General features: G+C 47.7%; 1 protein-coding gene across 1 annotated transcript; it reads right to left on the bottom strand.

The window, feature by feature from the left end:
* Positions 1-2,033: 2,033 nt before the first annotated feature.
* Positions 2,034-21,374, bottom strand: LOC121461816 (interferon-induced GTP-binding protein Mx1-like). The gene is made up of 14 exons (XM_041673137.1): positions 21,134-21,374; positions 17,967-18,158; positions 13,851-14,043; positions 12,958-13,095; positions 12,185-12,339; positions 11,814-11,952; positions 10,215-10,413; positions 9,379-9,457; positions 8,226-8,348; positions 7,777-7,918; positions 6,292-6,450; positions 5,081-5,157; positions 3,639-3,893; positions 2,034-2,601 (listed from the first exon to the last, which is right to left on the bottom strand). Exons 2-14 carry the CDS (start codon positions 18,066-18,068, stop codon positions 2,374-2,376), a joined length of 1,989 nt encoding a protein of 662 aa, XP_041529071.1. The 5' UTR covers positions 18,069-18,158; positions 21,134-21,374; the 3' UTR covers positions 2,034-2,373.
* Positions 21,375-21,602: the final 228 nt, after the last annotated feature.

Below are 21,602 nucleotides of genomic sequence, written 5' to 3'. Positions count from 1 at the left end.
TTTCTACTTGTTGGGTTCAGAACTGTTTCTTTAACCTCATGCTATGCCTTGTGGGTCTCAACTCTGACATTTCTGCTGGTCACAGCCATTATTTCTACTCCTTCCATATGGGAAAATAACAAAGAAAGTGTGTGCGTGGGGGAGGGCCCAGGATCAATGTTGGAAAGGTAGAACATGCCAGGATGGGAGGAGAGGATGGCCTCATAGAACCTGACAGCCAGCCACAGGGAACTGCTCAGGGATGCAGAGCCGCAGTAAGTGCCCTGGCATGTCCACTCTGAAGCACTCACACATGCACTACCTGTGTGGTAAAGATCTGGCTTAGTGGTCCTGCCTGAGGAGGCCCCTCTGGGAAGCGGCTGAAATACTCAGCAAGCCAAACAACAGCCTCTGAGAACTGTGTTTTAGTTTTTAAAATAGGCTCTTTAGGGGCTAGAGAGATGGCTCAGTGGGTGGAATACTTGCTAAGCAAGCAGGAGGACCGGGTTTAAATCTCTAACACCCTGGTAAAAAGCCAGGTGTGAAAATGCAAACATCTCCAACCCCAGGGCTGGGGGAAGGTGGGCACAGAGACAAGTGGATTCCCTGGGCTTGCTGGCCAGCCTGTTTAACTGGAAGGGAAATGCCAAGTTTGGTAAGAGACTGTCTCAAAAAGGAAGGTGAGGAGTAATAGAGAAAGATACTCAAAGTGGAGCCCTGGCCACAGGCACACACACCTGTACCCTATATGTGACTTGAGGCACACAATACAGGCTCTTCCATGACAGTACACTCTTGTTAACAGTATCCACAGGAGGAGGAATTGAAAATTTTTTCAAAGCATTCAAACACCATTTGAACTAGTACAATAGTATGCTTCAGTACTCACCGGGGCAGAGGCAGTGAGTGTGATAAGAGGATTGTGAGTTCAAGACCCACTAGGCTACATTGTGAGACTCTGTCTCAAGATACAAGCAAAACCTTCATTAGGAAGAGAGGCAGCAGCAAGCCTGGAAACACGCAGGAAGCTGTTTTCTAATCACCAGTGTTAGGAAAGATCCTAAGACGAGCCGCTCCGCCGGCACAAAGAAATCCAATCAGGTCAAATCAAACCAAATTAAAATGCCCATGTTTTAATAAATACAGCACTCTTAGATGGCTGAGAGCATGTCAGGGGAGACAGAAAAACCAGGGAGCATATGCAAAACCCGGGACCACGTGTTCTGCCTCTGGGCACCCATTTAAATACCCTGTGGGAGTGGTACTGATCCTCCCCTGGGGAGGGATCAGAACCTGGCATGCTGGGATTTGGAGTCCAGACCAATGCAACTGCCAGGTCCGGGGGAAGGAGGGCTGGGATGGATGCCAGGGACTGGGGTGACGCTCCCAACTTAACATCACAACCAGGGAGACACTTGCCTTTGATTTTGTTTTGGAATTCACCGCTATTTTTGGGTATCTTTGCAGGTGTGATTCACATTTTTGTCACTAGGTGGAGGTGTTGAGAAGCTTTGTGGACAGAGCTGTTCTTAGTCATCTGTAAATTTATGTAGCTTTCTCTGGCAGCTTTATCAAATGCCCATCCTTCCACTCTGCTCACAGGTCTTGCCAAGGCTGATACAGGTTTCCAGATCAGGCTTCATGTTTAAATTCTCTATGCACATTTGTGCTTGGCTGCCATGCTCGAAGGAAAATTGAGACGCAGAAGGATGCCTTAAAGTCTCTAGGTTCTCACTTTCAGTGGTGTGGTCCATAATTTTTTTAAAAACACCCTTTTGTAGGACTGGAGAGATGGATCAGTGTTACAGACATAAGGACCTGCGTTCAAATACTCATAACCCACATACAAATGCAGACACAGTGGCCCCCAACTGTTATCCCAGTAACAGTGAGATGGGAGGCAGAAACTAGAGTTCTCCTGGAGGCTGGGGTTAGCAAGCAGGGTGGTGCAGAGATCCAGGCCAGAGAGAGATCCTGCTCAAAAAGTAGAAGGCACCTAAGGATCGACACCCAAGATTGTGTCTTCAACCTACACAACACAGATATACACAGAGAGAAACACATGCACGCATGTACATGAGCAGATACAGATTTATTTCTAAAGTTTGTCACATTGCTAGGTCTCTTGTCTTAACCCCTTGCAGCTTCCTTTATGTGACAGAAATGGAAAATCTAAGGGTTTTGGAGCTTTTGTTTGTTTATTTGTTGGAGTTTGTTGTCGTTGTTAGGTTTTTTTCTTTTTCTTTTTTGGCTAACTCCAAATGGTAACAAGTAGAAGGTTCAGACTATACAACATTGATGGAATGCAGGGCTGAGGTATTTCTCCCTCAAAGAAACCCTTGCTCGCTCCATGCCATGCCACAGACATACAGGGCAGACGGGAAAGCCTCACTATTAGGAGAATTTGACAAGCTTGTGCCGAGCCTGGTCGAGCCTTGAGAGCCGCCTCTTCAGGAACTTCCTCTTCTCTGTGGTAGCCTTCCGCTCAGCCAGGAGCCTGTTGCAGTTAGCCTTGTCCTGTAAGAGCTGAAGCATGGCTTTCTCCATCTCTTTCCCAAATGTTTGTAGGGTGAAGAACTGGATGATCAGGGGGATCTGTCTCCCAATGCTCCTTCCGCACTCCTAGAAGAAGGGACAGGACACAGAAGGGTTAAAAATGGAAAGAGCCGTGAGTGCCAGATAGACCCAGGTTTCCAAAGGGGAAGACCCTAGCAGGTGGGCAGAACTGGCCTGGTCTCAGACCTGTTAGCATGCAAGTAGAACATGACCTGGACAGATATCAGTTTGTTGGGATTCTGCCCTACCAGCTTCCCTTCAATAGGAAGGGGTAAAATGAGCTGGAAGATGGTCCGCAGAAAGCCCAACTCCATTTCCAAATGGCAGATCTCTGCTGACAGAATCACTCATCTGTCTTCATCAAATCTCAGAGCTTTCAGTGACAGGGAGCAGGATTGTGCCAGGCAGAGTTCTGGGCTAGCTGCCTGAAGAAAGTTGGTTTCTGTATGTCCCTGACATACAGAAAGGCCACCTACGGAACAGCACAGAACCTAGGAAACCCAGTGTACAGCTCAGTGGTGCACATGGCCACAGAGCCTTTCAGAGTGAGGGCCAGAACAGTCTCCAGGATCTATGCCAATACCTGAACCTGCTTGATACTGAAGGTTAAGAAGTCTAGGGGGTCAGAAGTGTAGTGAAATTCTGAAGCACTTTGGAGTCTGAGGCAGGAGGACTCCCAGGAGTTTGGGGCCATCCTGGACCTTGTAAGTTCCAAAGCAGCCTAGGCTACAAAATGAGATGTCACCTTTAAAGAAATAAATAAATAAAGATCTGAAGTGACTTTAGATGTACAAGAAAATCCTAGGAACTTTGCTAAAACTCCAGAAAGACAATGCCTGTTTAAAACACAACAAACACAAGACTGGGAAAATAGCCCTCTCACGACTGAGCTGGGTCTTTCTGGGGCTGGTACTGGAGAAGCAGTTTTTTGGAGACTACCAGCTGACCCTGTGGCCGAGGCTTCTGGAGGTCAGTTAACACTCCCTGTGCAGAAGGAATCCCTGCTGGTGTTAATTCACACACAAAACACTACACAGAAAAGTACACTGGAGAAGAGGGAGTGGCCTCGAAACCTAGTGGCTCTGGACTATTCCCACACTTACCTGGTAGTAGGCATTCAGGTGCTGGGTCATTTCAGTGACAGACAAGTCCTTTTCAGGAGGTTGAGAATTATGTTGAAAAAAACTTTGGTTTAACACTTTATTATTCTGTTTCTTGGCTTCATTCTCTCGGACCTCCTCCAAGGCTCCCTTGTAAACTTGGTCCTGGCAGTAGACAATCTGCTCCATCTGGAAGTGAAGTCGGATCAGCGCTTCAGCTTGTTTCTCTTGCTTTAATCTGATATCTTCAATTTTGGACTGCAAGGAGAGAAAAACAGTCACCAGCCTGTTGTGGGATATTTGTACACTGTGCGAAGATGCGTTGCTAGGATCGGTGTAATAACAAGCAGAATCACCAATAGCTAGACAGAAAGATGTTAGGCGGGATTTCCGGGGACAGAGAAAACACTAGGAAGAAGAAAGGCAGAATTTTCAGTCAGACTCTGAGGAAGCAGGATGGGCAGTACAGAGATAAGGTGGCAGATTGTAGATTAATATAAATCGATTAATTTAAGTTAAAGGAGCTAGTTGGAGAAAATTCTAAGCTAATGGCCAAGCTTTCATAATTAATAGTCTCTGTGTCATTATTTGCGGGCTGGTCATCCAGATATAGTCTGACTAGAAGTTTACTATAACAGCCGTCAAGAAACACATGATGCAGAATAAGATCACAGGACACCTGGTCCATCCACAAGTATCAGGCCACCCCCCAGAACAAACACAGGTATCAGCTGGGAACAGCCCCTGTACCCCCTTGCTAGCTCATTCATGCCACTCTACCAGCTGAGACTGGAAACCAGGGGAAGCCTGAGCCGGGCGTGGGTCGCCACCTGCTGTAATGGTCAGTCTTCAATGTCAGCTTGACTGGATTTAGAATCACTGTGGAGGGTGTTTCCAGAGAGGTCTGACTAAGTGAGATTGGAAGGCCCACCCTATTGAGGGCAGCACCATCCCATGGCTTGCGGTTCTGGACTGAATACAAAGGAGGAAGAGCTGAGCAGCATCCCTGCTATGATGGCCTGTATTCCCTTAAACTGTAAGCCAAAGCCAGCCCTTCATGAAGCTGCCCTCGCTACACACTGGTCACAGATAAACATCTGTCAAGGGATTCCGTGAATGGCAGATGGGTTTTTATTATATTTCATGTGCCTGTGGGCTATCAGGAATAGGTTCATTTCCTCTGCACAGAATGATGCTCCTGCCTAACAATGCTCTTTGGACTTGTGGGTTTCAATATCTCACCTCTGAATTCATTCCCCCACCCCTTCTTCCCCGTCTCATGGCTGCTTTAACCAGAAGAACTGTAACCTTGTCTTGAAGACACAAACACACATAAACTTGAGTCTTCATTTCTCTGAACAGATACAAGGGGGTTGGGATGGTCTCAAACAAAGAAATCGTGCTTATCTATTATTCTTTTAAAAATAATATGTAGTTTGATTTACCTCGGCAGCACTGAAGAGGTTAAAAAAGTCACCAAAATTGTTTGACGATACACTTATAAAGGCCTTTTGAACCATGTCTGATGAAAGAGGGAAAAAAAAGTTTAATATTGACAAAACCGTCTGTACTTTGTATAGACTGGGACTGGGGGAATGAGGTTAATGTGGCTACAAAGTTTCCTTTCTGTTCCCTCTGCATTATCCTTTTCCCCCTGTAAAGAGGAGGGTGCACTCTGTGGCTGAGGAACTCTGCAAGTATCTGAACCTCGCTATCTCTTGGCATGGATTATACCCTGTACCAAAACTAGCGTCAAAGGATGTTTCTAGCAAATTATAAATACAGAAATTCCTTCTCTAAAACTTATCACCTCTATCTCATTCCTGTCTGTGAGCCCTAAGTGCCCAGCCATCTACATGAAATAAACCCAAGAGACACTTACGGGAGTCAGAAAGTTAACATTAGCCCCTTTACCCTGGAGAATCCTCTTCTGTCTGTGGAATTTGTCATCTAAGCCACTAAAGCCTAGGTGTCATGCAGGATGGGTCGTAGACATGATCACCTGACGGAAGCAAGGGCACAGCTTCTGATGCCCCTCTTTAGGTGTTATCCAACATTTTTTTTAAAAAAAAAAAAAATGAAGCAGGGCTCTAACTGGCCTGAAGCTGGCAAGTAGAACAAGTTGGCTGACTGGTTAGCCTCAGATCGCCCCCCTGCCCCCCGACGTCCCCATCTCTGGCTCCACAGTGCTGGGATCATAAGTGCATGTTGCTACGCTCAGCTTTTATGTGGGTTCTAGGGTTGGGACTCAGGCCCTCATGCTTTCAAGACAAGCATTTTGCTCAATGAGCCACCTTTCCAGTCACTGTAATCTGAAATCTTACGTAATCCTACCCATTTTTGCCTTTAAAAATAAAACTTCCATTTGCCTCCGTTTCCTCGCGTACACCCCGTGTCAACTGTGGTACCAGGTTCTTCACTGCAGCTCTGTGCTGGGAGGGAGCTACACCCTAGTCCCAGTGACAAACCCTCTGCCTCCTCTGTAATTTCCACCCAGTACACAAGGTCAGGGAAGCCTGGCCCCAAGTTCTGTGATGGTCTGAGGGGGTTGCAAGAACCCAGCTTTAGAGAGGACCAACCAAGAGAATGGGAGGCCTCTGACAGCGAACCTCCCTGGCCTTGTACAGTGTTCCTTAGGGACGCTGTGTGCACTCACCAGTGACCTTGTGTAGCATGTCCACAGCTGGCTCCTCCAGGACTTTTATTTGCTTTTTGATGATGTTCTCAAATGTCATGTAGTTCACAAACCCTGGCAGCTCCCGGCCACGATACTGACTTTCAAATACTTTGATCTGGCTGCATATCTCAGCAGAACCTAGGGTTAAAAATATTGTTTTTACAGAAACCATCTTGCAGGATGTTTTTTTTAAAAAGAAATAAAACCAACTCTGGTCTTTCTGAAAAGATGAGTACCAAGAAAAAAAATGAAACGAAATAAATGTTGATTCTGTTCCTTTAAGACTACAATAAAAAAAAAACTGTGTCAAAGGTCACTTCTCTCAGTTGAGACAAAGTGAAATGCAGAGCCAGAGACCACAGCAGAATACATTAAGAGGAAACCAGGAAACAACCTTGTGTGAGAGGGTTTATGAGTCCATTTGCATTTGACCAGAGAAGAAGGGTCAAAGTGCACTGTAGGGGGGGGGGGGGAGAGAAGCAGACAGGCACCTAGAAGGCCCAAGTGTACATGTAGCAAAATGATTAGTTCCTCTCCCTGCTTCCAGAACAACTTCTGTGAGAGACATCCCATCAGGAGCAGAGCCTGCCCAAGGCTCCTCTCTCCTATCTCGGGAGGGAAAGTGGTTCCGTGGGAAAGGTATAGGCTGGCATTTCATGTGCAGTTTCACCCATTTACAGTGGGCATGCCAGCGACTTCTAGCAAATCACAGGTTTCTTGCTGTGACCCAAACTGCCCGTTTCTGACCGCTTTCTGTCCTCTTGAGGAACGGTCGCTGTCATCGAAATCAGTCCTTCACACGCTTCCCTCTCTCCAGCCCTCTACACTGTGCCTGTGCTTTTTGTCTGCCCACGTCTACCCAGACCATACGCCATGTCCATCTTCTCTCTATTCAAGGAGCATAGATTCTTCTACAACCCATGATTAACTGGGGTGATTAACCCGCATTTTTCTTTAGATATCCTTAAGAAACAGAAACAGTTTGGGGTCTGTGACTCAAAGAAGATCAAATATGGCTCCTGTGTCCACACTCCAGCCATTCAGATCCCCTGCATAACACACTAAAGTTTCCCCCAAATCCCAGGTTCATGATGCTTCCTCGAGTCACTGCCATGGAAGGAACATGTCCCCCTAGTTCGTAAGTGGAACTTCATCCCTACTGTGTTGACATTGAAAGGTAGGCCTTTAAAGAGTGACCAGGACATGCTGGCCTCCCCTCACAGATAGGATGTGTGTCCTCACATTGGAGGCCAGAGGAAGCTGGCTCTCATCCTCCACACTTGGTCCTCCACACATGAGGACCAAGCTGAACAGTACCATCTTGGGAGCAGAGATGAAGCCCTCACCAGTCTCCTCATCCTCTGGTGCCTTGACTTTGAACTGTAGGCAAGACGTTCTTTTGACTGTAGCAATCAAATTCAAATTACCACAGTATCAATTACACTAACCCAAATGGATACTCACTGTTTTCAAAATGTTTTTCAATATAATAATTCCATTTAAGAAATTCATTTCTCAGGTTGGCAAACAGCCGACTCTCTCCCTCTGATATGGTTTCCTGTGCTTGTACCAAAGCGGTGATATCCTTATTGAAGGCATTAATTTTCTGTGAAGGAGACAATTCACATACAACGATCAGGTGGATAGATGAAACTCATACCATGAGGGTTGTTGAGCCACATGAAGTAATGAGGAGACTTGTCTTTGGCACCAGGAAATCCTTCTCCTTCTCTCCGTGTTCCCCAGTCCCCACCAGCTCTCCCCTGCTTTCATCCATTAGTGCTGGTCACTCTTGTAATACTAGCGATGGACAGAATATGTTTCTGTCCATCGTAGGAGACTGGAGACAGAAGAGATTCCTGTAAGATAGTGATGCAGGAATCCTCCATGGCAAGTCACAAGTGATAGCGTACATCAATTAGAAAGAAGGTTCTCTCATTGTCATCTTCTGGTATATCTGCGCCGTACTTCTGCAGCTCCTCTACTGCAATCTGATAACTCTCCTTTATTTGATTTTCCAGTAGTGGCAGCGATTTCTGAAGTAAAAAGAAATGAATGGGACATAGACATATAGATAGGGAATGCAGAGAAGGCCCCGATCACTTAGAATCTTGTCTGTTACACAAACTGTCTATCCCCTCATCTGTGTGGACCTCCCATGGCTCCTCGACCAGTGAACCTTGGCAGACAGGATTTCCTGCCCATGCTTATGACATTCTGACAGCCTTTGAAGGCTTCCCTGGTGCACAATGGTGCCTTAGAGACACCCTTTCCACCCAGGGCTACTCACACACCTGCGCTGGGCATACAACTCTGTAAAACTGCCCACTACATATGGTTCATGCTTAAAAGAACCACCCAGAGACAGTTCCTTACACATCTAAACATGAACTCTGCAGAGACCCTACACAGAGCATCTTCTAGTAGCTTCTGAGACAAGAACAGATGAACTAACATGAGATCCTTCAATTCTTGTGTTATTTTCAACAGATCTCTACAGCTTGCTGTCCCCAGACTTCTCAAGGCACAGAACTCAGCAAGAGCAGGCCTGTCTCTGTCTGCATCAAGGAGGACCAGAGAGGGTCACTCAAGATCATGGTGCCCTGCAGATGCCCTGATCTCCACCTGCATCCTGGGGGCCACAGAAAGACCTTGATCTCAGGAAGAGCCCAGGGGAAGAAGACCACTGCTGGGTTCGTTCCACAGCCGTCCTCAAGCAGGTATGGACACTAAATCCACATGTGCTGAGTATTCTCACCACCCCAGTTGAGAACTAAGGGGTTTGAGATGCAGACTCCACCAGGTCAGAGAAAGTGAACGTGGCTTCTATCTGAAGAGGCCATGTGAACTCAAACTCTCGAGATCAATTCCAGAATGAGGGTCTCACAACTGTGCCACCCAGAACCTAAGGGTGACAGCAGCAGGAGCCAGCACAAGGCCTTCAGATGCTGGAGTGACTGACTCCCAAACACAGCATGTCTGGGCAAAGAGATCTTGACCAGCTGTGTGCCCAGAATCACCCCAGTCCCAGCTTAGCTTGATGAAGACACAGCCTCCCTGGCTTACACAGATGTGTGCGATGAGCTCCGTGGTCAGTCTCTCTGCCAGAAGGGGCACTGTGGCCTTCCCATCCTCCAGAAGAACACTGAGGGAATAGGAGAGAGGGTCCCATTAGACTCGGCCAAAACACAAGTCTGCAGTCTGCTGTGGGGAGGCCAGGGCCAGTTTGGGAACTATCGATGAACCTTGAGATTGGTACTCATGAAGCACCCAGAGATGGTTTTGTACAGTGATACAGGGGAACCAGCTAGGATAGTTCCACAATGGGCTGCAATAATCCCCCTCAGCACATTAATAATCAGAGTAAAATCTGTTCTCCGTAAAGCATATGTACACAACCACAGCTATGTTATCATAGCACCATGTGAACACACATGCACACACCTTCTATGTGTGACACACAAGTATACACACATATCTTTCTGTGTGTGACATATGAGTAGACACACACACACGGTTCCATGTATAATACAAATTTTAGCATATACACACCCATCCATGTAGTCTACACGTATGAGTTCATACATTAATGCTTATGCACATTAATATACACAGAGCATATAGATTCAGATCTTCATACACTGGGTAGAGGTGCCTCCCTCCCACTCTTATCAGCTGAGTTCAATCCCTTGGTCCACCATGATGGAAGAAGAGAACCAATTCCCACATGTTGTCCTCTGTTCTCAACATGAGCACTGTGGTGCCTGTGCATGCACAAACTATCCCCCCCTCACACACACACACACACACACACACACACACACACACACACACACACTCCTCATGTCAGGTCTGCTCTTGACTAGCGATTTTCACTACATGGAACAGTATGGTGGAGGCACCTGAAGTGTGGGTGCTCCTTGAAGAACTCTTGCTCGATCTTCAGGGCCTCAGCCAGGGTCATCCGCTTCTGGATGTCCTGCTGACCCCTGCACTTGACTATCATGTAGCCCTTCTTCAGGGGGAACACGAGATTCCTCACCACATCAACGACCTTGTCTTCAGCCCCTTTGTCCACCAGATCAGGCTTGGTCAAGATCCCTACAGGACAGGCATTGAGATTGGAGAACACACACTGGTGAGAACCAGCCACCAGCAGCCAAGGGTTACTGCCTATCTGTGCTGAGTAGTTTTATATCAAGTTGACACAAGCTAATGTCATCTTAGAGGAGGGAACCTCAATTAAGAAAATGCTTCCAACCAGGCATGATGGCTCATGTGTTTAATTCCAGCACTTGGGAGGCAGTGGCAGGCAAATCTCTGTGTGTTCAAGGACAGCCTGGTCTACAACTGGAGGTCCAAGACCAGGACAGTCAGGGCTAGAGAAACCCTGTCTTAAAAAACCAACCCCATCAGAAAAAAAAAAAAAAGACAGAAAGAAAAGAGAAAAAAAGAAAAGAAAGAAAATGCCTCCATCAATCGGACTGTAGGCAATCCTGAAGAGCATTTCCTGAATCAGTGATTGGTGGGGAAGGGTCCACCACTGTGGGTGGTGCCATTCCTGGGCTGGTGGTCCTGGGGTCTACAAGAAAGCAGGCAGAGCAGGAAGCATTCCTCTATGGCCTCTGAATCAGCTTTTGCCTCCAAGTTCCTATTCTGTTTAAGTTCCTGCCCTGACTTCCTACAGTGACAGACTGCATCTAAGTTTGGGTTTATAATGCTGTGAATAGACACCATGACCACAGCAACTCTAATCAAGAAAACATGTAATTGAGGTGGCTGGCTTACAGTTTCAGAGGCTCAGTTCATTATCATCTTGATGGGGGCATGGCAGTTGACAGGCTGACGTGGTGCTGGAGCTGAGAGTGCTATATCTTGCAGGACACAGGAAGCTGATTGAGTCACACTGAGGGAGGCTTGAGCAAAGAGACCTCAAAGACCACCCCCACAGTGACACACTATCTCCAACAAGGCCACACCTCCTAATAGTGCCACTCCCTTTCAGTGTCATTTTCTTTCAAGCGAATACAGTCTGTTACCTAGAACAGTAGGTGGAAATAAACCCTTTCTTTCCCAGCTTGCTTTTGGTCATTGTTTTTTATCACAGCAATAGTAATCCTAAGACATAATCCGTTGTGAGATAGAGAGGGTAGCTAAAGAATCCATGCAAAGTACACAGAGTCACAGTTCACTCCCTCGGTGCAGGCTCCTTCCTAGCACCTCTCCATGGCCACCACCCAGAGAGACAACAGCTATTCAACCTTTCACTCTGTGTGGACCTTACCATGGATCCTCAGCCAGTGAGTCTCAGCAAATATTATTTCCTCCCCACGCTTGCCTACCTCTGACTCCGCATGCCTTTCCTACCAGGGAGACAAGATGAAGGGCTCTCTTCCTCCCACCTCAGTGGGATCCTGGCTGTGCTGAGTTTGGTCCATCTGGATTCAGGGGATGGATCCCCACTGGCAACCACACACCACTGTTATCTTCACTCTCCTCACCTATGGTCCTGTCCCCGTCAGGGTCCACCTCCTGAGCCATGCTCAGTGCCTCCGTGGTGGCGATGTCCACATTACTGGGGACCACCACCAGGTTGATGGTCTCCTGTTTCTGGATGTACGTCTTGATGAGTCTCTTGATCTGTAAGAAATGAGATGGTGACTCCTAATTATGAAGACGGACTGAGAGTGAGATGGTTGTGGCCATCCACTTGCTTCAGGCTCTGGCTTCCATGGACTGCACCTCTCTTTAGTGAATCCTGGCCATTCAGTCTCACTCCCGCCTCCACAAGGTCTGTCCTAGACACAGCCCTGGACATACTCCTGTGCCCCTTGCAGCCCAGTGTGGGTCAGAGTGGAGTGTAGAGTCTCACCTGCCGTCCGATGTCTACAGGCTGGTTGCCTACAGCCACCCTGGTGATCCCAGGCAGGTCAATCAGGGTCAGGTCTGGGACATTTGGGGAGCTGACATCCAGGCTAATGAGTTTATTACTGATTCCCAGCCCTACCCCAGCAATAAAGTTCTGGCCTGTAGAGGAGGGAAAGGAAGCCTGGTTAAGCTTTGTGGGGTGGGATAGGGAGAATAGACTGAGGGAATCTAGACTAGATAGATGGAGGGGATCTTCTTCCAGGGAACTCTGGGAAAGCATGTCTTGGCTATGCATGACCCCACAGGTTCCTGTATTGAAAAGTTGGATTGGTCCCCGACTGGTCATGATTTAAGCTTCTAGACACTTTGTGAGGTGGAACCCCGCTAGAGGAAGTAGGTCACTGGGGGACAGGCCCATGTGTCTCATTTCTGGCTCTTTCCTGCGGCACTCTCCTTCTCTCTGTCAACACCTGTCCCTGCCATAATAATGTTCCTCCCAGGATCATAGGAAAAAGTCACCATAGACAAAAGCCCTATGAATCCAGGAGAGAAAGTATGTCCCCCTGAAAGGCATCCTGGGAGGTATTGTGCCACCGCCACTGAGAAGGAATACAGAGTCTCTTCTGTCCGGGGGTCCTGGGTGACAGCAGGTTGGAAGGGGTCTCATTTTTGTGTGTGTGCTGGAACAGGGTCCTGACAGAATGACTCTACACTTCTCCTCCGACTCCGGGCAGGGTTGACAGGCAGTCAGAGGATAAGGGACAATGGGACACCGACCTTTGTTGATGGCCTCTTCCACCTGGGAGGGATCAGAGAGCTCCACTTCGATGTCGTCATAGATGACCTTGCCTCTCCACTCCTCTCCTGGTTCCGACTTCCTCAGTTTCAGCACCAGTGGGCACCTGGTGACAATACCTAGGAGATGCGGTCCCTGTGAGCCCAGTGCTCTCCTCCTAGTATGGCACCCTCAGCTCTGTGGGGACCTTGGTGGAACCTTTAGGGTACCAGACATCTCTCACCAGCCCCCCCCCACTCCTACATCCTGTTTACTGTGCCCCTCAGCCTACTTTATCCTGCCCCCTCTTATGGTCTCCTTCCAACTCCTGCCTTTTCCATGACATTTAAACTGGGTCCCTGGACCACGTCTGCTCTGACCCCTTTCTGAGCACTTGATGACCACCACGGTCATGGAGTTTAAGCAGCAACACTAACCTGGACACCAATCTCCTCTCCAAAGAGAATGTGTCACCTCAAAGGAAGGGTCTAGGAACCTGACCCACTTAGTCATGGCTTCTGCAAACTGCAGATTTCAAGTGACTCACAAAATGTACAATGGAGCAGTGCAATAGACTGAACTCTGCCCCCACCCCCACCCCTGTTTGGGCGCCTGGACAGCTACAGTGACTGTTGGATAAAGAGCTTCAAAGGAGGTAACTTAGGCTCATGGAGAGCTTGGGAAGCTGCATGGGAGAAGCCCAAGCCCTAAAACTGGTATCCTTGTGAGAGGAGGAAGAAACTGCTAGACTGCACAGAAGAAAGGCTGCCCTCAAGCCAAGGAGGAAGACCTTGACCTTTGTTCTGCTGTGTGCCCAAACTGGGAGGGGATCTGCTTCTATCTTTTGAGCCCCAGGTCCCACAGTCTAGCAAGGCAATAAGCACGGAGCTCTCACCACTGCCTCTGGGGAGGGCCACTCCTGACAGTGCTTCCAGCACAGAGCTCTTCCCTGAGCTCTGGTCCCCAATGACTGCTATGGCAGGCAGGGCCAGGTCCTGCTCCACGCCCAGGGCCCGCAGGGAGTCGATGAGGTCAATGCAGGGCCGCACCTTCTCCTCATAGTGCGCGCAGAGATTGTTCACAGAGTCCTAGATGAGGGCAAAACAAGAGTGAGGTTGTGCTCCACAGGAGTGCTCCAGCCAAGGCTGCTGGGTTCAAGGACAGTTATACACTGTGTCAGAATCCTCAACACAGTGATAAGTGGGACGAAAATATTTGAAGAAACAATAAACATGGGGTCCTCAATCTTTTTTTATTTTATTTTATTTATTATTTATTTATTTATTAAAGATTTCTGTCTCCTCCCCCCAACGCCTCCCATTTCCCTCCCCCTCCCCCAATCAAGTCCCCCTCTCTTGTCAGCCCGAAGAACAATCAGGGTTCCCTGCCCTGTGGGGAGTCCAAGGACCACCCACCTCCATCCAGGTCTAGGAAGGTGAGCATCCAAACAGTCTAGGCTCCCACAAAGCCAGTATGTGCAGTAGGATCAAAAACCCATTGCCATTGTTCCTGAGTTCTCAGTAGTCCTCATTGTCCACTATGTTCGGCTAGTCTCATTTTATCCCAGGCTTTTTCAGACCCAGGCCAGCTGGCCTTGGTGAGTTCCCGATAGAACATCCCCATTGTCTTAGTGTGTGGGTGCACCCCTCGCGGTCCTGAGTTCCTTGCTCATGCTCTGTCTCCTTCTGCTCCTGATTTGGACCTTGGGGTTTCAGTCTGGTGCTCCAATGTGGGACTCTGTCTCTGCCTCCTTTCATCGCCTGATGAAGGTTAATATTCAGGAGGATGACTATATGTTTTTCTATATTGAGCCTATAATTCGTGATCCTAGGGTTCCTCAATCTTAATGACAACCATAAAGATCTAAGAAAATTAACAAAACTCTGGCATGGCCCATTAGAATCAAACTGTTCTAAACTAATCATATCTAAAGGTATTTTTAACCAGCCAGAAAGGGACTAAAGGACTGTCTCTGAGGTTAAGAGCACTTTCTGTGTTTGCAGAAGATCCAGGTTCTTCTTCAAGCACCCACATCAGGTGGCTCACAACTGTCTGAAACTCTGGCCATCCAATTCCTTCTTCTGGTATCTTCAAGCATCACGCACTTGTGGCACACAGAAATACATGCAGGTACACACATATGAACATAAAACAAAAGTAAATTTATTTAAGTAGTTAGAGGAGCTAGAGAGATGGCTCAGCATTTAGAACACTCGTTGCTCTGGTAGAGGATGTGGCTTTGGTTCCCACCACCCACATGTTGGTTCATGTGGTAACCACCTGAACCTCCAATTACAAGGGACAAAACCTCCTTCTTGTGACCTCCCAGGTACCAGGCATGCACATGGGACCCATATACACATGCAGACAAAATACACGTGATGTGTGTGTAGTTTTTTTTTTAGGTTGAGAGGAGCAAAGACCAGCTTAACAGATGGTTTTTGTTTGTTGCTTTGTTTGTTTTAATAGAAAGAACACAAGTGTGGAACAAAGGGGTGACTTTTATTTACTTATATTTTAGTGCTGGGAATTGAACCAGGTGTTTATACATACTAATCACATGCTGAACTCATATCCATTCTATAGTGATTTAGGATTACTTACAAGACACCCATATTAGGTTTTTGTTTTTGTTTGGTTTTGGGGTTTTTTTTAAATATTTATTTATTATGTATACAATATTCTGTCTGTGTGTATGTCTTCAGGCCAGAAGAGGGCACCAGACCCCATTACAGATGGTTGTGAGCCACCTTGTGGTTGCTGGGAATTGAACTCAGGACGTTTGGAAGAGCAGGCAATGTTCTTAACCTCTGAGCCATCTCTTTAGCCCTGGTTTTGGTTTTTTGAAATGGTTTCTCAGTAGCTTTGGAACCTGTCCTGGAACTTGCTCTGTAGAACAGGATGACCTCGAACTCACAGAAATCTGTCTACCTCTGCCTCCCGAATGCTGGGATTAAAGGTGTGCACCACCACCACCTGGCTACACTATCATATTTCATATCTAGTAAAAGTATCTAATGAAAGGGAACAAGGATTTATGTACAATCACATGCTGTACTGCTGAGCTATATATCCATTCCACAGTGTTTTAGGATACTGACAAAACGTCACCATTATATATCCAGTAAAAGCGGACAGAAATCTCAAGGTCCAAATCAGGAGCAGAAGGAGACAGAGCACAAGCAAGGAACTCAGGACCACGAGGGGTGCACCCACACACTGAGACAATGGGGATGTTCTATCGGGAACTCACCAAGGCCAGTTGGCCTAGGTCTGAAAAAGCATGGGATAAATCTGGACTAGGTGAACATAGCGGACAATGAGGAATACTGAGAATTCAAGAACAATGTCAATGGGTTTTTGATCCTACTGCACGTACTGGCTTTGGGGGAGCCTAGGCAGTTTGGATGCTCACCTTACTAGTCCTGGATGGAGGTGGGCAGTCCTTGGGCTTCCCACAGGTCAGGGAACCCTGATTGCTCTTCGAGCAGATGTGGGAGGGGGACTTGATCGGGGGAGGGGGAGGGAAATGGGAAGCGGTTGCAGGGAGGAGGCAGAAATCCTTAATAAATAAATAAATTAAAAAAAAAGAAATGGAAGAAGTATTATGTACAAATGGCTTTGGAGTATGCCTGGGACTAGTGTGTCTCCAAGTCAAAACTTGACTGTTGCTAGAAGCAACCTATAAGAAGCCCTGGTGCTGTGGAACAATCTTTTTGTACACTGTGAATATTTGTTGTTTTCACTGACTTAATAAAGAATTAAATGGCCAATAGCTAGGCAGGTGGAGGTTAGGCAGAACTTGCAGACCAAAAGAAAGCATAGGGAAGAAGGAAGGCAGAGTCACCAGCCAGATGCAGAGGAAGCAGGAGGTGAATATACCATGCTGAAAAATGGTATCACCACATGGTAGAGCATGGACAAGAAAGGGCATTTCCTCTATTGAGGTCCACTTTTCTCAGATTACTCTAGGTTGTGTCAAGTTGACTTAAAACTAGCCAGCACAGCCCTGGTTTCATAGAAATTATCTCAAAGACAAAATTAATAAAAAGAACTTATCAATAAGTGGAATTTTACCAGAACTAAACACCTGGTTGAAAATGTCAATACAACCCATAGTCAAGGAATATTTACAAAGCATGTATCTGAGTAAAGATTTGTCCCTTAATGCGGCGAACTTCTCAACCAGCGAGAAAGAACAACGACCCACACGAGGATTCTTCTCAGATCACGCTTTACTGGAGTGCCCTTGGTTGAGAGAGAGCATGAAGCGAAGGGGGCAGGAAACGAGAGACAGGAAACGAGGGGCAGGAAATGAGAGAGAGAGAGAGACCCAAGAGCACTAAAGCAGCTGCTTATATAGGGAATTTGCACATGGGTCGCCCTGTAATTGGCTGCCACCATCAGCTGACACCAGACTGCATCGGGATAGGCCCAAGGACTCTAAACCACCAAGCATGAGGGAAGCGGGGGACACGCAGCTCTCAAAGGCATAGCCAAATATGGAGTTGTTTATTTCCAACAAGACAGGATGTCGGCGCCATCTTGTAATGGCGATCCTGTCCTGCTCACTACACCTTAATATATAAAGTACTCTCAAAACTCAATAAGAAAATGAACCACATGACTTCTTCATGGAGATAAAGTCACAATAAGACCTCACAGGGGTTATAACTGGAGACTGAGCCATATAGAGAAAGAACAGTATATCACATTCAGGACTCAGGGCTCTGCCAGTCCCCAATAACGCCTTAGCTTCCCAGACCAAAATTATAACTGACAACATTGACTGAAGGAAATAGCCCATTGTTCTCACATTGACCCAAGCAAAGTAAACAGCTGACCAAGATCTCCATCTTGCTCCAAAAAGACAAGAAAGCCACTCTGTCAGAGAAGCAGCAGGCCTCATTCTCTTCTAGCATCCCACACCTACTCATAAGTGCAGATCCAGCCTTTTCTCAGGTGGACACAACACATGTCCTGTGGAGAGTGGCTTTTGGTAGCAGCTCACCATTGCCTGGCTGTCATTAGAAGCATCAGAATATTTCTGTGGCTCCAGGTGACTGGATGCAGAAGTCAGCTCTTTCTGATGGGCTTTCTGGGAAGAACTCATACTTGTATTTTTTTCCGGGTGGATTTGCAATGGACTTAAAGGGTTTGATTCAGAAGATTCTGGAAGTGTTGCCACTGGTTGAATCCTTGACTGAGAAACACAAAAGAGACACCAATATTAAGAACTACCATATCTTCTCTGTCCACCCCAGGAGTCTGTGTATCCAGCAGCACCTCATCATTTCCTCTTCTAGAGAGGGGGTGAAACACATTCTTTGTGTGAGTTAGGAGAGTTACCACAAAAGAAGAGTAATTCTAAAGGTACTCATGGAGTCTGTCAACCTATAATTTTTGTCCAGACACAATTCTTATCTCCCCTGCCTTTGAAAAGACCTCTTATTTCCAGAAGATCTCAGGTTTTAGAATGAAGGCCCCTTCATTCTCAATTTGAGCCTTGGCCGTTGTTTCATGGCTGTCTCAGTTGGTCTTATTGGACTACCAGGTGCAATCACTGGTCTCCAGGGCTTGTGCCCACGACAAGGATTCCACATGACTACTCTACAACAGGGTTTGAAGAATTATTTTCTCTTCTTTTTCTTTCTCTGGTATGTATCCCCTGGGTTGTGTCTGCAAGCTACAAGTGTGTACAAGTCTCTTGAGTTACCTTTGAGACTTGATGGATCTCAGAGGCAGAGCAACCTCAGGGGTCACACCCACTTCTGCTCACTCAGTGACCTGGGTAGCCAGCTATACTTTCAGTCCAAGATGAGCACATGGGCCCATCTAGATCTCTTTCCAATCAAAAGGAGGAAATCCCCAGCTCCAGCTCTACCCCATTTGTGGTAGATGAACAAGGCATCTGTATTTCTACATCTTCTCCTAACTCTTCTGCATTGCAGGGCCTATTGCAGAGAGTCCATCGAGGAAGCCCTACCACATTTCATGCATGTTCCTGCCTCAACTAAAGGTAATGGTCAAGCATACACAAATAACCAGGTAGGTGTTCTCTAAACATTTCTATCCAAGCAGGCCTGCACCCATTTGTGCTGTCCTTGGGGTGGGTTGGTAACAGATCCACTATATTGGAGGCAGTGGGTATTTACCAATGCCCCTCAGATGACATATATCATTTATTATGAACAAAGATCCCAATGGCGGGGCTCCTCTGGATTTCTGTCCTGTTGGGAAAGCATCCTCAGGCCAATTGGAACAGAAGCAGTATGGGAATAGGACTCAGCCCCTTTCACTGTTAGAGCCCCTAACCACCCCCTACGCTGTCTGTCCAGGAAAACTGAGATGATAAAAGTGGGAGCCTTCCCAGGCCTGTCTGGGTGTTAAGGTGGCGACAGGAAGACTCAAGAGTCCTCTCTTCTCCCAGGTTCCTGCCCTCCATGTCCCCCTGAAGTTGAAATGGAAGGCCTGTGGGACACCCTGCACTCTGAGCAGATGTAGGACTTCAGACTACCCAGGACATCTCCTGCCTTGGGACTGGAAAGACCCTGGGAATGTAGATTTCTCTACACAGATCTTCTGTCAACCCTTCCAGCAGAGTCCCCCAAGGCCTGCACTTCAAAGTCTGCCCCTGGGTCACCTGGCTTCCTCCCACCCTTAACAAGAGATCTCCATCTGCTTTCCCTTGGGCTCCTAGCCCATGCTGTTGAGGATCTGAAACCTCTCATATAGGCCTTAGCCCCAGATTCCAGAGATGCCGGGGACCCCATCCTCTCCTGCTGCCAGAGTGGTTAGAGGCTCTAACAGTGAAACGGGCGGAGTCCTATCCCCATGCTGCTCACTGTTTCAGCAGCTGGGTGGACCCTACCATGTCTAGTCCAGTAGCTGCCTGAGCTGTCACTGACCCTCTAATTTTAATGGCACTGAGCAATGTCCCACAGTGCCCTCCAGGATCTACAAAAAACCCAGAGGTATCCCCTAGCCCTGAGCTAGGGCATGTCCCCTAGTCCTGGTTGCCACTCACCAACCAGTATCTTTCATAGTGATAGAGTGCTTGGCTTTCTGGGCTTCCCTGTCTTTAAACAGTGTTGGCTCCCAGGGAGAATTGAAACTTAGGGAGATGGCCTGAGCTTACAACCCAGACTTCCTCCATGCCACACACAAACTGTCACTGTCCCCATTATTGTAATAGCACCAAGAAATGCCCTGCAGTGCTCACCAGGCTCTACAAATATCCAAGGAAGACATCCCCTAGTTCTGCACAGAATCCTGTGCTATACTCAGCATCCCTGGCTCAGCTAGAGTGTGCAGCTGCCAGGACTTCGGACCTCTTTCAACAGCGTTGTCTCCGCCCCTTCTGGGGGAGAACTGAAACTTAGTGAAATGGCCTTCCCCACTACAACCACATCTGCCACAAACTGATCTCAGAAACAAAACTCACCCTTAGGGGCTCTTTAGCTGTGACCTAAAGCACAGAAATTGCAGATGGCTGCCTGTTTTCCCTCAGGACCAGCCCAGCTCTGTTCCAACAACCTAACCTCCTCTCAGCTGGACACAGCCTGACTAGCCTTCCCTTTCCACTAGGCTACCACTCCATGGGTACCAGGATAAGCTGTGTCAATGGTAGCAGGTTCCCTCTGGTTCTTACCCCAGCCTCAGACCCTGCACCTCCCCCTTTCCATTGCTTTGTTCCCTTCAGACCTCCCTGTGTGTGCAGTGAGCTTCTGACTTGTTCTGGTTGAAGATTAACAGAAATGGTGGCCTCCTACCGGACTCTTATTGGTGCTCACACTGGCACCTCCTAAGAGATAATATTGCCCGACACTGGCTCCCCATATTCACTCCCTCTGGTCAGTTCAGTCCCCTGACAACCAGCCCCCAAAGACTGCTGTGATGAAGGAGTGCCAGCCAGTACCAGACCCTGCGCCAGCTGCAGTCCAGGGGTCCCATAGTCTGAATGGAAACAAACCCCTATTGTGTAAGGGAAGAAGGGGACTGAAGTCCCTTTGCTATACAGAGCAATCCCATGCAGGGGAGGCCAAAGAAAAACCATCCCAAGTCCTGAGGGCTTAGCACCCTGCTCCTGCAAGGCTGTTGAAGGTGACAGGTTCTGGCCTTCATGGAGAAATGGGGCAGGCCCAGCTGCAGCAGACCCCTGCTCTGCCAAGAACTTACCTCAGCTCAGGGAAGTGAGTGCCTCTCCTCAGAGCCCAGGGACTTGCTTGCTGCAGCTCTTACCTGAGCTGCCTGCGCTGGCAACCGACAGGACAGACACCGAAGGAGCAGGGCCCTGTCACAGGACCTTGACCTCTGTCTCCAGGCTGAGGGCAGAGTGGTGAACAGGAAAGGCAGACTCAGTGAGCCCAGATGCCTCTCAGCGCTGTGCTTTAGTCCATACCCCTCAGTCCTCTTTCTCTTGCATTTCCCAGTCACTTCAGACATGGGTTTCAGTTTCATTTCTCTTTGGCTCCTCTTGACTCAATTCAGTCTGTGTTGAGAAACAGAACAGTATGCCTGGCTCAGATCATCATGCCTGGCTCAGACTCAAAGAAAGGAGTGGGAAAAATGGATCTGAGATCGGTGATTCTAGGAAGGTGACCATGCCTAGAGTAAGGGGCAACGCTAGCAGAAGGCTGGAAGGGGG

This window comes from Microtus oregoni, unplaced genomic scaffold (assembly GCF_018167655.1).
Source record: "Microtus oregoni isolate MIOR12 unplaced genomic scaffold, Mior012 000023F_ref0000262, whole genome shotgun sequence".
Taxonomy (NCBI): domain Eukaryota; kingdom Metazoa; phylum Chordata; class Mammalia; order Rodentia; family Cricetidae; genus Microtus; species Microtus oregoni.
The sequence above is the reverse complement of the archived record's forward strand: the minus strand, read 5'-3'. Positions and strand labels throughout refer to the sequence as shown.